The sequence below is a fragment of the Callithrix jacchus genome, chromosome 2 (genome assembly GCF_049354715.1).
Source record: "Callithrix jacchus isolate 240 chromosome 2, calJac240_pri, whole genome shotgun sequence".
NCBI classification, from domain to species: Eukaryota; Metazoa; Chordata; class Mammalia; order Primates; family Cebidae; genus Callithrix; species Callithrix jacchus.
In genome coordinates, this window is record NC_133503.1 from 139,818,721 (window position 1) to 139,838,044 (window position 19,324).

Below are 19,324 nucleotides of genomic sequence, written 5' to 3' on the forward strand. Positions count from 1 at the left end.
TCTCACCTCAGCCCCACAAGTAGCTGGGACTATAGGCATGTGCCACCATGCCCAGCTAAATTTTTGTATTTTTAGTAGACATGAGCTTCTTACCGTATTGCCCAGGCTGGTCTCGAACTCCCAGACTCAAGCAATTCGCCTGCTTCAGCCTCCCAAAAATGCTGGAATCACAAGCATGAGCCACCGTGCCTGGCCCAAATCCTGTTGGTTTTTATTTCTTAGGCCTGTTTCCTCCATATGATCATTCAGTATACATTAATTTCTTTCCTTTACAATTAAAATACTTACTGTTTATATTTCATATTTTGATGTTTGTTCAGAATTGCTTAATACTGTTTTTTGTTTTGTCTATGCGACAGTCTTAAATCCTTAGTTAGATCATATCTCTGGAGAGTTAACATATTTCCATATATCTCTCAGTGACTTTTATTATTATTATCATAATTATGTTGTTGTTGTTAGACAGGGTCTCCCTCTGTCACCCAGGCTAGAGGGCGGTGGGATGATCATAGCTTACTGTAACCTCCAACTCCTGGGCTCATGTAATTCTCCTGCCTCAGTCTCCCAGTTAGCTGGGATTACAGGCATGAGCCACCATGTCTGGACAAAAATATTTCCAGGTGTGGTGGAAATGAAGGGAGGGAGGGAGAGAAGAAAGAAAGAACCAAAAGAAAGGAAAAGGAAAGGAAAGAAACAGAAAATTGGTACCAGGAAAGCAGGAAAGGGAAATGGAAATAAAAAATAATAGTGAAAATAAAACAGAAATTGGTTAGTCACTGTTAACAATTTGTATCCTTATAATCTAGAAACATTATAATTTCAAGACAAAAACTTACTTTGGATGATAGATTCTGAAGTCAGAATAGCATTCCCATAGTCTAGATGAAGTCAAGTTTTATCTGATCTTAATTTAAATAAAAGTAGCTGGCTTTGAACAAATCTACTCATGGTCTGTGGGTAGGAATTAAATTGTAGGGGCATTCACTTGATGGCATTCATTCTTAGAACATTTCCCTATGTCCAGCATTGGGAGTCAAGTCACATAACCTCTAAGCAGGTAAGTTTCCTGTGGCTTTATTTAGGATTTTAAATATTCATTTTCAGTGTAATTTGGTTATGTGTAGATTGAGATGACTCTTGGTACTAACATACATTTTCTGATTAAACCTACCTGATCATGAGTTGTTTTTATTTCTTACCCTTTCCAGAGCGATGATTCTGACATTTGGGATGATACAGCATTGATAAAAGCATATGATAAAGCTGTGGCTTCATTTAAGGTATAAAATGCTTACTTAGTTACTTGTTTGCTTATTTTCTCTTATTACTCATTTGGAAAAGAATTGATAACATAAAGTGTTAAAGTACATGTTATTCAGTTTTCATTCTGAAGAGTAGTTGGTATTATGGGTTATTAAATCAGGTGGTGTCTTCCTTTAGAAGTTGATAGCTTATATATGTCATTCTATTTGTGGAGGCAATTTAAATAAAATTTAAAACATTTATTCCTGACTGGGTGCGGTGGCTCACTCCTGTAGTCCCAGCACTTTGGGAGGCCCCGCGGCGGGGTGGGTCACTGGAGCTCAGGCGTTCAAGACCAGGTTGGCCAACATGGTGAACTTCTGTCTACTAAAAATACAAACATTAGCCAGGCATGGTGGCTCATGCCTGTAATCCCAGCTACTTGGGACACTGAGACAGGATAATCACTTGAACCTGGGAGACAGAGATTGCAGTGAGCCAAGATCATGCCACTGCAGTCTAGCCTGGGCGATAGCGTGAGACTCTGGCTCAAAAAAAAAAAAAGTATTTTTAGTATTTTTATATTGTATCAAACTGTAGAAGTCCTCTAATTGAGATTAATAGGAAAAGGACAGTCTGAATATTTTAAACATTTAACAATTATTTAATAAAATAATGATGATGATAAATAGCAGTAGTACAGTAATTAATACTTGTAGCATGCTGACAGTGCTCTACATGCTTTGCACATGTTAAATTAATCCCAAATCCTATGAGTTGGGTATGAAGTCAAGTGTTCCTGTTGGGTAGGAATATATGGTTCTTTTAGGAAGTGTAGTGTGGTTCTGTGGCTCAAACAAATAGTTGGCCAACATCATCACCTTCTCCACTCTCTGAAGTGCTTAGTCTTAGTGAGAACTAAATATAGGTCATCAGTAGTCCAGGCTACCTTGAGCAAACAGAGCATATACTCATGCAGTGTATAAAGAGCACCAAGCATACTGAGTTCATGTCTTTCTCATAGTTACTCTTGTGACATGAGCTAAGGATCAGACCTCTGTGTCACCTTTGTAGCTGAATTCTAGATTTTTTTTTTTTTTCTGAGATGGGGTCTTTCCCTGTCACCCAGGCTGCAGTGTTGTGGCGCGATTATGCCTCACTGCAGCCTTCAACTCATGAGCTCAAACAATCCTCCCACCTCAGCTTTCTGAGTGGTTGGGACCACAGGCATGGGTCACCACACCCAGCTCATTTTTGTAGTCTTTGTAGAGAGTCAGTCTCACTGTGTTGCCCAGGCTGGCCTGGAACTCCTGAGCTCAAACAGTCCCTCTGCCTTGACCTCCCAAAGTGCTGGGATTACAGGAATGAGCTGCTGCACCTGGCCTAGATTTTTAAATATGCTTTCCAATATACACTGAAACTGGAAGTCGACTAAAGAAGAATTATCAAGAGAGTTCTATACAATAGAGATTGAAATGGGGCTCAATGTGGGATGGCTTGGTGATATTGCAGGGGGAAGTAATCTGAGTAAAGAAGGAAAAGAACTGATTTGGGAAAATGATAGTTTTAGTAGTGTTGAGTTTGAGGTATGAAGATGTGAAATCCTTCATTGGAAATGTTGGATTCAGCAACATCAGATCTAGATAATGGCTTCAGAAGTTTGTTTGCAGACTGTTGTAGTTAAAGTATTAAGAATAGATGGCTTTAAGCAAGTAAAGAAGGATGGCCAGTTTTTATTGGGAATGCCTAAGTGTAAGGCTTGATCAGAAGTAATGAAAGCATTGGGGCCCTACATTGCTGTGACATCCAACGTGCCATGAATGTCAGGAAGCAGGATAATTAACAGGGCCTGATGTTGCAGAGAGGTTGAGAGCAAGGAGATTTGATTAAAAGGGTCTTTAGAGCTGATTATCAGATATAATGCCTTTAAAGAGCAGTTTTTATAGTGTAGGAAGTGGTCAAAAGGAAATAGATGCTTTCTGCGGTGGTGGATCCTTGATACCAACTTACAGTGGTAACTGAGTTATGTCATGACTTTTATTTTATGTACCACCCTGTAACATGTACATTTTCATAGCATGCTCTAAAGAATGGGGACATTTGTGAAACTTCAGGTAAACCAAAAAGCACACCTAAAAGAAAACCTGCGAAGAAGAATAAAAGCCAAAAGAAGAATACTGCAGCTCCTGTAAAACAGGTTAGTTCAAAATATTGAGATTTAACTTCAAAGGATATCTTGTTAGTCCTTATTTAAAGTTAGTAAAATATCTTTAACTTTAGTGATTAGTACAGTGTTTCTGTTGATCGACAATTATAAAACATGAAAAACAACTATTAAATTTTCTATTTAGGAACATACATGTTAGTCATGAAAGTATAAGGAATTAAATGGGAATGAAAAATCTAAAATCAGGACATGCGTTCCATTTGTGAGTGGAAGGTGGGGAGAAGGAGATGCTGTTTGGGAGGAGTACCCAACGACTGTAAGCTGAATTAGCAGTGTTTTACGTCTTAAGCTGAGAGATGGATTTTTTTTTCCTTTTTTCTTCAAAAACTCTAGAACTATTAATTCCAAGGAACCCAGAAGTCTAGGTAGATTATTTCTGCTAGTTAAAAACAGTAGTCCTGAAAGCTGAATATTTTGGTGTCTCATTAGCCAACTTTAGTTTCATCATTACCAAGGAGGAAGAGAGCTAACAGTTGATGAACACTTGCTCTAGGCCGGATCAGAGTGCTGGGCACCATATGCTGGGCACCATTCTGTCCTTCCTGCTCTTCACAGCAAATATGGGAAGTAGCTTATATTGTAGCCATCTAATAAGATGGGGAAACGAAGACTCAAAGAGATTCAGAGGCCGGGCACGGTGGCTCAAGCCTGTAATCCCAGCACTTTGGGAGGCCGAGGCGGGTGGATCACGAGGTCAGGAGATCGAGACCATCCTGGTCAATTTGGTGAAACCCCGTCTCTACTAAAAATACAAAAAATTAGCTGGGCACGGTGGCGCGTGCCTGTAATCCCAGCTACTTGGGAGGCTGAGGCAGGAGAATTGCCTGAACCCAGGAGGCGGAGGTTGCAGTGAGCCGAGATCGCGCCATTGCACTCCAGCCTGGGTAACAAGAGCGAGACTCCATCTCAAAAAAAAAAAAAAAAAAAAAAAAGAGAGAGATTCAGAAATTTGTCCATGATTATATAAGTGAGAGAGTTGGAATTCAGACTTAGGTGTTTAGACCCCAAGCCTTTCTCATTACATCATTTTGCCTTCCAAGTCTCTACCCTCTATTCTTCACCTCCCCACTGATCAAAACAAGATGATAGTTTGCCCTCTTCAAAAGAAATGTTTGCACGTATGTATCTTTGATTTCTTTTGTAGTGGAAAATCGGGGACAAATGTTCTGCCATTTGGTCAGAAGATGGTGGCATTTACCCAGCTACCATTGCTTCAATTGACTTTAAGAGAGAAACCTGTGTTGTGGTTTACACTGGATATGGAAACAGAGAGGAGCAAAACCTGTCTGACCTACTTTCCCCAATCTCTGAAGTAGCTAATAATATAGAACAGAATGCTCAAGAGGTAAGGATACAAAAAAAAATTCAGTTTCTGGAAGCAGAGACTAGATGAGAAACTGTTACACAACATAAGTAGTTGTCAGTTAGATACACTGAGGCATTAAGTTTTTCTTAATGACACCCTTATAACAAAAACCTACGTATTTTTTCTTTTTAAAGAATGAAAATGAAAGTCAAGTTTCCACAGATGAAAGTGAGAACTCCAGGTCTCCTGGAAATAAATCAGATAACATCAAATCCAAAGCTACTCCATGGAACTCTTTTTTCCCTCCACCACCCCCTATGCCAGGGCCAAGACTGGGACCAGGAAAGGTAAACCTTCTACTTATGAAAGGTTTCCCACAAAATAGTTAATATCAGGATGTGTAAAACTTTTTATTAACTAATTTGTAGCTCTCCCATGAAACCTTTGTAACTCTTGTTAGATGTTGTAAAGACACAAGAAATAAGACAATGAAATAAGATAATGATGCAAAATAGTTAACTTTTTTTAAAAAAAACCTTAGACACTGCAGTGAACGCCACAAAATACTTTATGCGAAAGATTTATCCAGCTTCTTTTGTGGAGTATTAGGTATTAGACTAATAATGAGCACACTTATTTAAGTTAAAAAGTATAATAATTTATCATCAGCTGGATGACATGCTGTTGTTTCCCATGTCACCTGTATAAGATAGGTAAAATAGGCTGGGCACGGTGGCTCAAGCCTGTAATCCCAGCACTTTGGGAGGCCGAGGCGGGTGGATCACGAGGTCAAGAGATTGAGACCATCCTGGTCAACATGGTGAAACCCCGTCTCTACTAAAAATACAAAAAATTAGCTGGGCATGGTGGCATGTGCCTGTAATCCCAGCTACTCAGGAGGCTGAGGCAGGAGAATTGACTGAACTCAGGAGGTGGAGGTTGCGGTGAGCTGAGATGGTGCCATTGCACTCCAGCCTGGGTAACAAGAGCGAAACTCCGTCTCAAAAAAAAAAAAAAAAATACGTAAAATAAGAACACATCATTTACATCTAATATAGGTAAAATCCCGTGGTGCTCTCAGATTGTTTTATAGAGTTCAAATGTAAATATTGTTTTCATTTATAATCCTTTGATTATAAGTAACAGAAACTAGGTCTATTATGAGAAAACACGGAACATGTTTAAAAAAAAAAGAAAGAAACTAGTTCTAAAACGATTTGTATTATAGGTTAGATTACGTCATGGAACCTAAAGTTAGTAAAATATCTTTAACTTTAGTGATTAGTTTTTCCAGTTCTTTTGTATAAACCAGCGATTTCTTCTGTGGAGGGAATGATATTTAGGCAATAATTTTTTTGAGCCGGGGGCACATTCTCGGTTCCCTGCAACCTCCGCCTCCTGGGTTGAAGCGATTCTCCTGCCTCAGCCTCCCGAGTAGTTGGGATTGCAAGTGCCCACCACCACACCTGGCTAATTTTGTATTTTTGATAGAGGTGGGGCTTCACTGTGTTGGCCAGGCTGGTCTTGAACTTCTGACCTTAAGTGATCTGCCCACCTTGGCCTCCCAGAGTGCTGAGATTACAGATGCCTGGCCTAGGCAATCATTTTTTAAAATCAAGCATGATTCATCTGAAGTTTTTCTTAAGATTTTCTGTGATAACTTTCTTGTTGAGGCTGACATCATGTTATAGTTTCTTGAATCTAAAATGATAAATCCTCTTAGAATGTATATATTATGCTTCTTTGGTCTCAGGGGACTGATTTTTATAAGGTGTGAGATTTGCTAGTTTTCACAATATGTGCTCTAAGTTAACTTATATAGCTAAACTGGTTTCCATAAAAATACAATTTAGTTAATGAAATTGGGGGTATAGTCTTTTATGATTGAAATAATCTTGCAAAATAGACTGTGTCTGATTTATTGGGTAATTACCACTCTTATTTTGTTTTACTTCCTTAATATCTACCTAGAAAGGAAATGAGAAAAATCTAGGGGTTGTAATTTGAATTATGAGTCTGTTTGACTTCAGGATTTGGTGCATGAAATTTCACTTAATCTTTTTTATATGTATAATACAAATATTATTCAGGGTATTTTAATTTTTTTATTTTTAATCATTTTTATTCATTTCATATTGAAAAGGGTAAATTAATTTTCCTTTGAACTATTCCTTATAGCCAGGTCTAAAATTCAGTGTCCCACCACCACCACCACCACCACCACCTCCACCTCCCTTTCTACCACACTGCCTGCCTCCATTTCCTTCTGGACCACCAGTAAGTAAAAAAGCATGTATATATTAGATTTTGCTTTCACGTACAATTTGATATTTAGCAGAATAGAGGATTGGAAAATGTCATTGTAGACCATCCCTAGGGCCAGATTCTGATGGGTAGAAATTTGAACTAAACCTCTGGGTTATTTGTGTGTGTGTTTTTAATTCTTTTCTGTTACCTAAATGCAGTGTTCTTGTAGTGCCAACTCTAGGCTCTGTGTTGCTAGCTTCTTTCCTAGCAGAAGTTGGTATCTGTTCTATAGGGAGGTTCCTGTTAGAAAGGATTTAATTATACCATATAGAAGGGACTAGTATTTTAGTATTTGCCCTTCTAGGTATAGTTGGATGTTCTGATGTAAACTGGATTTCTTTTTCTTTCTTTTTTTTTTATTTTTGAGGCAGTTTTGACCTTGTTCCCCTGGATGGTGTATAGTGGTGTGATCTTGGCTCACTGCAGTCTCTGCCTCTGGGTTCAAGTGATTCTCCTGCCACAGCCTCACAAGTAGCTGGGACTACAGGTGTGCATCACCATACCCAGCTAACTTTTGTATTATTAGTAGAGACAGGGTTTTACCCTGTTGGCCAGGCTTGTCTTCAACTCCTGACCTCAGGTGATCCGCCTGCCTCAGCCTCTCAGAGTTCTGGGATTACAGGCATGAGCTACCGCACCTGGCTGTAAACTGGATTTCTAATGGTAGATTTTTAGGTATTAACAATAGATACAAAGATACTTGTTGGCATACTGTGTATTGGGGTGGGGTTAGGACAGATGTTCTACCCAAGACCTTTACTTAAAATGGCCCTTGAAATGCTGTGTGACCTCTTTGTGTGCATATATGTGTGTGTTGAGGAAAAGCATGAAAGCATTTGTACTTGATTTTTTTACTCATAGCTTCATAGTGGAACAGATATGTAGTCTAATGATATAAAAATGTTTAAACATTTTACATCACTGTTAGTTGATCCTTGTTTAATTTTGTTGGTCTTTTGTTGTTACTGGTTGGTTTTCTCCAAATGGTAGATACATTAAGAAATTTAAGGCTGGGTACAGTGGCTCATGCCTGTAATCCCAGCACTTCAGAAGGCCGAGGCAGGAGGATCACTTGAATTCAGGAGTTTGAGACCTGTCTGGGCAATGTAACAAGACCACATCTTTGTTTAGGGAACAAAAGAAAGAAATTTAAGTAGGAGATGATCTAAGCAAACATACACTTAATATCCAGCATTCGCTATATAATATAAATCTCCAGACTTTACTTTTTTGTTTACTGGATATAAAATGTACCTTTTTCTGTCTCCAGGTAATTCCCCCACCACCTCCCATATGTCCAGATTCTTTTGATGATGCCGATGCTTTGGGAAGTATGTTAATCTCATGGTACATGAGTGGCTATCATACTGGCTATTATATGGTAAGTAATTGCTTAGCATCTTTTCCTGACAATGTTTTGTAGTTATGTGACTTTGTTTTGTAAATTTATAAAATACTACTTGCTTTTCTCTTTATATTAGTAAAAAATAAAAATACAACTCTCTGTCTGAGGCTTAAATTTTAGTATAATTTTAGTTAATTTTAAAAAGCTTTTATGCTTTTCTTAGGTTATTTTGATTATATATAATCCAACAATATATTTAAATTCTTTTTCTGTATAATTTTTTAATCTCTGCTTTCATTTGAAATTGATTGTAGGGGATGGAAAAGATGGGATAATTTTTCATAAAATAAAAATGAAATTTTTGTGCACAAAGATCTGGGGTAATATGTACCAAATTGAACCTTGGGGCCTGTGGCTTCAAACTTGTCACTTTATACATTAGTCTCCTACAGACAAGTTCTATTATATTTTAGTCAAAACATTTAAAATTATTTTTAAAAGGAAGCTCTTAGGCACTGCTAAAATTATGATATGATACTGTAGACATCTGAATTTTTAGTAAATTAATATAGAAGACACAACCGACTAAAAGGTGTAAGTTTTTATTTATTTATTTACTGGAGTGCAATGGCACGATCTCGGCTCACCGCAGCCTCCACCTTCTGGGTTCAAGCAATTCTCCTGCCTCAGCCTCCCGAGTAGCTGGGACTGCAAGTGCACACCACCATGCCCAGCTAATTTTTGTATTTTTAGTAGAGATGGGGTTTCACCTTGTTGACCAGAATGGTCTCGATCTCTTGACCTCCTGATCCACCCGCCTCGGCCTCCCAGAGTGCTGGGATTACAGGCTTGAGCCACCGCACCTGGCCAATTTATTTATTTTTGAGATGGAGTTTTGCTCTTGGTACCCAGGCTGGAGTGCAATGGTGTGATCTCGGTTCACTGCAACCTCCGCCCCCTAGACTCAAGCAGTTATCCTGCTTCAGCGTCCAAGTAGCTAGGATTACAGACATGTGCTACCACACCTGGCTACTTTTGTGCTTTTAGTAGAGATGGGGTTTCACCATGTTGGTCAGGCTAGTCTCAAACTCTTGACCTCAGGTGATCACCCACCTCTGCCTCCCAAAGTGCTGGGATTACAGGTGTGAGCCACCATGCCCAGCAGGTATAAGTTTTTAAATGTATCATCTGTGTGCGCCCCCATTAATATTTTTATTTTAAAAGTTAAGGCCAGGTGTGGTGGCTCACACCTGTAATCCCAACACTTTGTGAGGCCAAGGCAGGCAGATCACGTGATGTCAGGAGTTCGAGACCAGCCTAGCCAATGTGATGAAACCCTGTCTCTACTACAAATACAAAAAAGAATTTAGCCTAGCGTAGTGGAGGACACCTGTAATCCCAGCTACTTGAGAAACTGAGTCAGGACAGTTACTTGATCCTGAGAGGCAGAGGTTGCAGTGAGTCGAGATTGCACCACTGCACTCCAGCCTGGGTGACAGTGAGACTCCGTCTCAGAAAAGAAAGGAAAAGACCTGGCACAGTGGCTCACACCTATAATCCCAGTACTTTGGGAGGTTAAGGCAGGTGGATCACTTGAGGTCAGGAGTTTTAAGACTAGCCTGGCCAACATGGTGACACCCCGTCTCTATTAAATATATAAAACTTAGCCCAGTGTGGTGACAGGCAGCTATAATCCCAGCTACTTAGAAGACTGAGGCAGGAGAATCACTTGAACCTTGGAGGCAGAGGTTACAGTGAGCCAAAATTGTGCCTCTGCACTCCAGCCTGGCCAACAGAGTGAGACTCTGGGGGGAAAAAACTGAAGTCTCTCTTCAGTTGTTGTGGTATAACCTTGGAATATTTGTATGTATTATGGACTTCTCATTTTAATGACCAAAAAGTAACAAATCAGCAGCTTGTAATTTGTTTTGAGATCAGTTATAACTCTCTAAGCTTTTACAGTTTTTAAAATTATGAAGTATTTGAAAAAATATATAATGTATATATAAAGTATCGGCCTAATTTATGTTCTAAATAGCTTTCTTGAGATATAATTCACATGCTGTGCAGTTTACCTTTGAAAGTATACAAGCCAGTGGTTTTGGTTTTCACAGTTATGCAGACATCACCACAATTTTAGAACATTTTCATCACTCCAAAAAGAAACCCTGTTACCCTCATTATTTTCCACAGCCCTCGAGAGTCAGTACACTTTCTGTCTCTCTTTCTCGTTTTTTTTTTTTTTTTTTTTTTTTTTTTGAGATGGAGTCTCTGTCACCCAGGCTGGAGTGCAGTGGCACTATCTTGGCTCACTGCAACCTCTGCCCCCTGGGTGAAAGCAATTCTTCTGCCTCAGACTCCTGAGTAACTGGGTTTACAGGCGCACACCACCATGACTGGCTAATTTTTGTATTTTTTGTTGAGATTGGGGTTTCACTGTGGTGGCCAGGATGATTTCCTGATCACATGATCCACATGCCTTGGCCTCCCAAAGTGCTGGAATTACAGGCGTGAGCCACTGCGCCCGGCCCTTTTTTTTTTTGAGACAGGCTCTTGCTCTGCCACTGAGGCTGGAATACAGTGACATGATCCATATCTCACTGCAGTCTCAAACTCCTGGGCTCAACAAGGCCCCTTCTTCACCATGCCCAGTCCAGAATATTTTTATTACCCAGAAAGAAACCCTATACACCTTAGAATTTACTCCCTAATATCTTCTCCCAGCTCCTGACAACCACTAATTTACTTGCTATATATTTGCCTATTCTGTACATTTTATGTAAATGGAATTTTACAATATGTGGCCATTTATACCTGGATTCTTTTATTTAGCATAAGTTTCTCAAGGTTCGTCCATATTGAAGCCATATATCTGTACTTCATATCTTTTGTTGCTGAATAATATTTCATCATATAGACATGCAACAATTTGTTTATCCAGAAAGGGATTTGGGTTGTTTCCTCTTTGAGTTATGATGAATAATGCTGTTAAGAATGTTTGTGTGCAGAATTTTGTATGGGCATGTTCTCAGTTCTCTTGGATATGCAACTAGGAGTATAATTGTAGGCTCTTAGGCCAACTCCGTGTTTAACTCTTTGAGGAACTTCAAAACTGTTTTCTGAAATGGCGGCACCATTTTACATTCCCGACAGTGTATAAGGGTTCTTCTTTACATTCTCTTCAGCAGTTGTTACCGTCTCTGATTATAGCCATCCTAGTAGGTGTGAAATGGTACCTTACTGTGGCATTGATTTGCATTTGCTAATGACTGAATGATGTTGCATCTTTTCATAACTGGTCATTTATATATCTTCTTTGGAGAAATGTCTTTTCAGATCTTTCGTTTATTTTTTAATTGGGTTGTTTGCCTTTATTGTTGGATATTGATAGCTCTTTATATTTTCTGGATAATAGGACATCATCATAATCTCTTACCTTACTGCAGTAATTCCCAAATCTCATGTCACCCTGCTAAATTTCTTTTTCATACAGAAGCTAGAGTAGTATTTTAAAATGTGAAGTAGATCCCATCTCTTCATTTAAAAGACCCTCCAATCGCTTCCAGTAACACTCGGGTTAAAATCCAAACCTTTTACCCTGGTTTGCAAAGTATAACATGTTATGTTTCTTTACCTAAATCTCATTTCATGATCTCTCTTCCTCTGCTCCAGCAACACTGGCCTTTATTCTTCCTCTTATGTACCTGGTTTATAGCTTCTTCAGGGCCTTAGCACTCATTGTTCTTTCATCTGGAAACCCTACCTCAGATTTCATTTGTTTGGCTACTTGCCATTCAGATATCACCTTAAATTTTACCTTCCCTCTTCAGTCGGGAAGTGATAACCCCTCATTTTCTATCACTTTACCCCCCCTTAGATTCTCTGTATGTCATTCGTCATTCCCTGATAAAATTTTTCTTGCCTGTTTTATCTGTTTATGCCCACTAGAATGTAAGTGCCATGAGAGCAGGGACCCTGTCTGTCTTGTAGTCCCTTATATCTTGTGTCTGTGACATTTAGAACAGTGCCTGGTTCCTAATAAATTTAGTTCAGAATAAGTTGGTATTTTGCCAAATGTTGAACATTAACAAGGTTTAATGTTGATAATTAGATAACCATTTATATATATATAAAGTTTTGTGTAGCTTATTTCCTTATGGCTAAGAAATGTCATTATCAGGTAAAAAAAAAGTGTAAACATTTTAATAACTTTTGATACATACTGACAACTGGCTCTCCAAAATTCTTCTTATATGCATTGCCACCTGTACAATTTGAAAATGCCTATTTTACCATAGCTCTTGATAGTTATGGATCTTATTATTGATGGTTCTAGCAACAGTTTAAAAATATGAATGCACTTATATGTTAGAATATAGTTGAAGAATGACATGGATGAAAAATTAGAGTTAAATTGTACTTAAACATTCCTGTTTCAGGTACTTGATAGTACTGTTATTAAAACCTAGTGGGTTTTTCAGTAGACTTACTGAAAAGTCAGGTGGCTATTTTTTTTTTTTTTTTTTTTTTTTTTAAGACAGGGTCTCACTCTGTCATCCAGGCTGGAGTGCAGTGGTGTGATTTTGGCTCACTGCAGCCTCTGCCTCCTGGGCTCAAGCCATCCTCCCAGCTCAGCCTTCTTAGTAGCTGGGACTATAGGCATGTGCCATGCATGGCTAATTTTTATATTTTTTTTGTAGAGATGGAGTTTCACCATGTTTCCCAGGCTGGTCTCAAACTCCTGAGCTCAAGTAATCCGCCCACCTCAGCCTCCCAAAGTGCTGGGGTACAGGTGTGAGCCTCTTGACCAACAACATCCAGATGTTTCTGTTTCTTTTACCTGAGTTTGAGCAGCAATTGTTAGGCAGAGCCTTCTCCAGAATATTTGCTACAAATTCTGGCTAACTAGAGAAAAGATCCTTATTTTTAGAAGTATTTTCTGCATATTCATTCAAGTTAATTAATTAAAATATAAACATACAAACTTCAGTTCAGAAATGTTAGGAAATTCCAGTTTCCTTAACCTGCATTTTTGTCCCTTGGAATTTTATTTTTTATTTTTTTAAAGACAGGGAGGGACCCTGTCTGTCTTATAGTCCTTGTATCTTGTGAGCAGGGTTGGCCAGGCTGGTCTTGAACTCCTGACCTCAGGTGATCCGCCCCCGCGGCCTCCCAAAGTACTGAGATTACAGGCATGAGCCACCACGCCCGGTATCTCTTAGAATTTTTATTATTAAAAAAAATAAGCCAGCTGGGCACAGTGGCTTACTCCTGTAACCCCAGTGCTTTGGGAGGCTGAGATGTGATTGATTGCTTGAAGCCAGGAGTTGGAGACATGCCTGGGCAACTTGCTAAGAGCCTGTATCTACAAACAGTTTTTTAAAAAATTAGCTGGGCATGGTGACATGCACCTGTTATCCTAGCTATTTGGGAGGCTGAGGCAGGAGGATTCGCTGAGCCCAGGAATTCAAGGCTGCAGTGAGCTCTGATCACACCATTGTGTTACTGACCGTGTGTTGTTCGGCTCTCAATACAATAGAAATTGTGAGGCCAAAGGAATTTTCCTAAATAAGGCTTTCTTGGAGCATATGCCCAGGTATAAGGGAGGCAGCACAAGAGAGAGACAATTTTCTGGCTGACTCCCCAGAGGGAGTTGGAAAGGCAGTTTGTAAGAGGCTGTCGTGGGAAAAGAGCGACTTTTAGGTATGTAGAGGCAGGGAACTTTTAGCACTTGTGCAGTTTCATAACATGCTTCTTCATCCTTGGCATGTTGCATTAGCATGTTAACATCTCCACCCTAGGTGTGATTTTTAGTATTATAATGAAGCTAGGGTTAAGGATTGTTCCTTCTCCTGTCCTTGTGTGTATGCTGGAGATAGGGTAACTCCCTTGAGTAAGATTTATAATGGGAGCTGCAGCTTCAAGGCCTCATATTCAGTAGGTATGGCCCCTTGAGTAAGATTTATGGTGCATGGTCCAGATGGTTTGGTTGGGGTCTCCACCAGCCACAGGGCCTCGCTTGCACCAGCCTGCAGTAGAGGTCCTTGGTGGGATAGGAGAAGGAGGTGCTGAGTCCCATCCCTACCCTCTCTCAATTATACTTCAGCCTGGGCAACAGAGAGAGATGCTGTCTCTAAATAAACAAAAAGAACAAACCACTGCTGATTATTAGGTTTTCCAACAGCTTAAGTGTGGTTTTTTTGTTGTTGGTTTGGTTTTTTTTTTTTTTTTTTTACATTTTTAAAAATAGAATCAGGGTCTTACTCTGTCTCCCAGGCTGAAGTGCAGTGGCACAGTCATGCCCGGGCTTAAGTGATCCTCCCATCTCAACCTCCTGATTAGGTGGGACTACAGGCACAAGCCACAATGCCAAGTTGATTTTTAAATTTTTAGTAGAGATGAGGTCTCCCTGTGTTGCCCAGGCTGGTCTTGAATTCCTGTGTTCAAGTGATCCTCTCACCCTGGCCTCCCAGAATGGTGCAACTACAAGTGGGAGCCATTCCCCGGCCCTGCTTAAGTATTTTTAAGATGTCATTGCCTTATGCTAGCAATTCTTAACCTTTGTTCTACAGAAGCCACATGGTTGAGATAGGCTCTGAGTCCAGCTCTTAACCTCTGTCTTATTGTCCTAAAAATCAAAGCAGAATGCAAATAACTAGAATAATATTGTTGAAATAACATAAAATAGGTTATAACTGTGGTACTCATTAGTAACAAATCTTTCAATACATCTTAAGGTCTGTAAATTAGTAATGAAATGGGAAGCTGCTGCAAGCTAGTGTACATACAGAGAGATAGAAAGCATTGAAGCCAGAAGAGAGAGGACATTTGCGCTAGGTCTGACCAGAAAAAAACCAGATGTTTTAGTATTAATTTTTATTTGGCTTTATTTTTTAATTAATTAATTTATTTTAGTGAGTGCTGGTTTTTAATGGTCTCATTTTAATAAATGAATATGACACAAGTAGTTTAAGGTTGTTGCAGGATGATCCGCTGACAGAACCCCTCAGACAACCTGAGTGAGGAAGGAAGAGACTTTATTCAGCTGTGGAGCATTGGTAGACTTGCGTCCAAGAGTCAAGCTCTCCAAAAAGCAGTTTCTTTTCCTTTTTAAGGGCTTACCACTCTAAAGGGGGAACTGTGAAACTGTGTCATTGCCCATTGGCTGGGCAGCTGACCTCACAGTCTTTAGCTTTTATTGACTTGCTAATTTATATTTGGCATGCCCAGGAAGGGAAGAAGGGGAAGGGTTACAGGAGCTGAACAAAGGCAGTAAATCACTTGGGGGAAGATGCAACTCTAAGTGGGGGGTCTGGACTGTGCAAACATGGAGGACATGACTGGAGGCAGCTTCCTGGGTCAGAGGAAGACCATTCCTCTGCTACATTCTCAGGGTTTATAGATAACATAGGCACCTGTTACAGAAGGGAAGTTATTTTCCCAGCCCTCAGGCATCTCTGCAGCAAGGCCACTGGCATCAGCTAGTTGCCTTGACTACTGACTTCAGCTTCTTGCTATTTTACTTTTTCTACCAGCAAGCAACAGGCAAGAAATAAATGTCTTCCTCTCACAAGGTCATATATTTTATTTGATGAAAATAAGGTGTAAGTGGGCTCAGGAATATTATTGGACTATTGAAAGAAAAAAAAAATCTTTTTTGAATTTTTTTAATTTGAATTTTATATTTTAGAGACTGGGTCTCACTCTTGTCGCTCAGTCTGAAATGTAAGGGCACATTCACAGTTCACTGCAGCCTTGACCTCCAGGACTCATCGCCTCTCACCTCAGTTTCCTGAGTGGCTGGGACTACAGGGATATGCCACTCCACCTGGCTAATTTTTATTTATTTATTTTTATTTTTGGATGGAGTATCATTCTGTTGCCCAGGCAAGAGTGCAGTGGCCCAGTTTCAGCTTATTGCAACCTCCACCTCCTGGGTTCAAGTGATTCTCCTGCCTCAGCCTCCTGAGTAGCTGGGATTACAGGTGCTGGCCACCATACCAAACTAATTTTTGTATTTTTAGTAAAGATGGGGTTTCACCGTCTTGGCCAGGCTGGTCTTGAACTCATGACCTCAGATGATCCACCCACCTCAGCCTCCCTAAGTGCTGGGATTACAAGCGTGAGCTCTTTTTATTTTGAGACAGTGTCTTGCTCTGTCACCTAGGCTGGAGTGTAATGGCACAATCTCGGCTCACTACAACCTCCGCTTCCTGGGTTCAAGCAATTCTCCTGCCTCAGGCGCCCGAGTAGCTGGGATTACAGATGCCCACCACCATGCCCAGCTAACTTTTTGTACTGTTAATAGAGACAGAATTTTGCCATGTTGGCCAGTATGGTCTTGAACTCCTGACTGCAGGTGATCCACCTGTCTTGGCCTCCCAACGTGCTAGGATTACAGACATAAGCAACTGCGCCCAGCCTGTGCTACCATGCCTGGCCTAATTTTTTAATTTTTTTATAGAGACAGAGCCTCATTATGTTGCCCAGGGTGGTGTCAAACTCCAGGTCTCAGGTGATCCCCCTACCTCAGGTTCCCAAAGTTGTGGGATTGTAGCCCTGAGCCACCAGTACAAGAAAAACTTAACTGCAGCCTAACAATTGTTTACTTTGGGATAATTTTTAAAGCACTTTAAAAGACTATAAACTTATTTTCTGATATTTTATTGAATAAAATAAGTAAAATGTCTTGTGAAACAAAATACTTACTAACATCTGTATAAAATGTATATGCTGTTCTCTAACTTTGATTTCCTTACAGGGTTTCAGACAAAATCAAAAAGAAGGGAGGTGCTCACATTCCTTAAATTAAGGAGTAAGTCTGCCAACATTATGAAAGTTAATTTTTGTAAAACTTTATGGTTTGTGGAAAACAAATGTTTTGGAACATTAAAAAAGTTGAATTGTTAAAAAGTTGAAAGATTAATGTAAAATAGTATTAAAGGCATTTTGATGCCACAACTATTAGATGAAAGGTTAATCTGCATCCCTACTAGAATCCTCATGGTGTCCAAGTATCAGCTTACCAAATACTGGTCGGTTGTGTGGAGGAAAACATACTTTCACAATGAAGAGAGCTTTAGGATATGATGCCATTTTCTATCACTAGTAGGCAGATAACCAGGCATGTTTTTTGATTGTGATACAGGATGACCTAGGCATACTGCGCTGCACACTTTATGACATACCAAGTACTCTAGTTAAGTTTAACTGGTGTCCACAGAGGACATGGTTTCACTGGAATGTGTCTTTTTTGTTTTGTTTTGTTTCACTGGAATTTGTCAAGCCTTTGGTTCTAATTTCTTGTTTGCAGGAAATGTGGCACAGACCAGCAGTAAATGACACCACTGAAGAAACGATCAGACAGATCTGGAATGTGAAACGTTACAGAAGAGAATTGACCTCATTTCTTCAAAATATCAGTGTTGGGAAAGAAAAAGGAAGTGGAATGGGTAACTCGAAGAGTAAAAGTTATGTAATAACCAAATGCAATGTGAAATTTTTTATTGGACCCTATTTTGAAAAACCATTGTAAAAGACTGGGGTGGGGTGTGGAGGTGGGGGCAGCACACTGGTGAGACAGTTGAGAAAATTTGAATATGAACTAGATTTCGAATGATATTGGATAATTATTGCTAATTTTATGAGCTGTGAGAAGGGTGTTGTAGTTTATAAAAGACTTTTAATTTGCGTAGTTAAGCATTTAGGAATGAAGTGTTAGATGTCTCATAAAATGTTTAAAATGGTTTAGTGACGCATATGTGGCAAAATGTTACCAAATCCAACTGATATGTATATGGCTATTCATTGTACTATTTTTTCTATCTTCTGTATGTTTAAAAGTATATAATAAAAATATTTAATATATTTTTTTTAAATTAGCTATGTGTCTACAAACCACAGTGCTTCCATTATTCATGTAAAAAAAAAAAGAGAAAAAAAAATTAGCTATGTGTCTGTGATTGTATTTCCTTTTTTTTTTTCAGACAGGCTGGAGTGCAGTGGCATGATAGTGGCTCACTGCAACATCCAGCTCCCAGGTTCAAGCGAGTCTTCTGCCTCAGCCTCCCGAGTAGCTGGGACTGCAGGCACACGCCACCGCACCCAGCTAATTTTTGTATTTTTAGTAGAGACAGGGTTTCACTATGACGGCCGGGATGGTCTCGATCTCTTGACCATGTAATCCACTCACCTCTGCCTTCCAAAGTGCTGGGATTACAGATGTGAGCCACCACACCCAGCCTTGATTGTATTTCTTTTTTGCGTATTATTTGGCACTTTTGCCCATATTTGTATATATTTTCATATGGATGCCACCATGGCATTTTGTGTATGTGCATGTGTATTTCCACTTAGTGTCATATTTTTCTCATCTTTACATAATCTTTTTTTTTGTTTTTGAGACAGTCTTGCTCTGCTGCCCAGGCTGGAGTGCAGTGGTGTGATCTCAGCTCACTGTAACCACTGCTACCCAGGTTCAAGTGATTCTTGAGCCTGAGCCACCTGAGTAGTTGGGATTATAGGCCTGTGGCACCATGCCCTGCTAATTTTTGTATTTTTAGTAGAGACAGAGTATCACCATATTGGCCAGTCTGGTCTCAAACTCCTGGCCTCAAGTAATCTGCTCACCTTGGCTTCCCAAAGTACTGGGATTACAGGTGCGAGCCACCACTCCCCAGCCTCTTATTTTTTTGTAGAGACGAGGTCTCACAATTTTGCCCAGGGTGGTCTCCAACTCCTGGGCTCAACCAGTCTCCCCACCTTGACCTCCCAAAGTGCTGGGATTACAGGTGTGAGCCATCACACCTGGCCTCCGCCCAGCCTTCTTATTCACCACCCCCATCTACGTAATCTCCCCCTGTTGAAGCTGCTCTCTACTTATTTTTTTTCTTTTTTT

The 19,324-nt window shown here is 39.8% G+C and overlaps 1 protein-coding gene across 7 annotated transcripts in view; it reads left to right on the forward strand.

The window, feature by feature from the left end:
- The window catches only part of LOC100385179 (survival motor neuron protein), a 55,264-nt gene extending 36,956 nt beyond the window's left edge, over nt 1-18,308 (forward strand). For 2 of the 7 annotated variants that reach the window (XM_035291445.3, XM_035291448.3), the window contains exons 2-8: nt 1,209-1,280; nt 3,320-3,439; nt 4,614-4,814; nt 4,970-5,122; nt 6,954-7,052; nt 8,353-8,463; nt 17,741-18,308. In XM_035291445.3, coding sequence (XP_035147336.2) covers nt 1,209-1,280; nt 3,320-3,439; nt 4,614-4,814; nt 4,970-5,122; nt 6,954-7,052; nt 8,353-8,463; nt 17,741-17,962 — 978 coding nt within the window. In that variant the 3' untranslated portion in view covers nt 17,963-18,308. Of the gene's footprint in view, nt 1-1,208; nt 1,281-3,319; nt 3,440-4,613; nt 4,815-4,969; nt 5,123-6,953; nt 7,053-8,352; nt 8,464-17,188; nt 17,243-17,740 lie in introns of all 7 variants that reach the window. The other 5 variants (XM_078365379.1, XM_078365380.1, XM_078365381.1 and 2 more) reach the window with 5 other exon arrangements.
- The last annotated feature ends 1,016 nt before the right edge of the window (nt 18,309-19,324 follow it).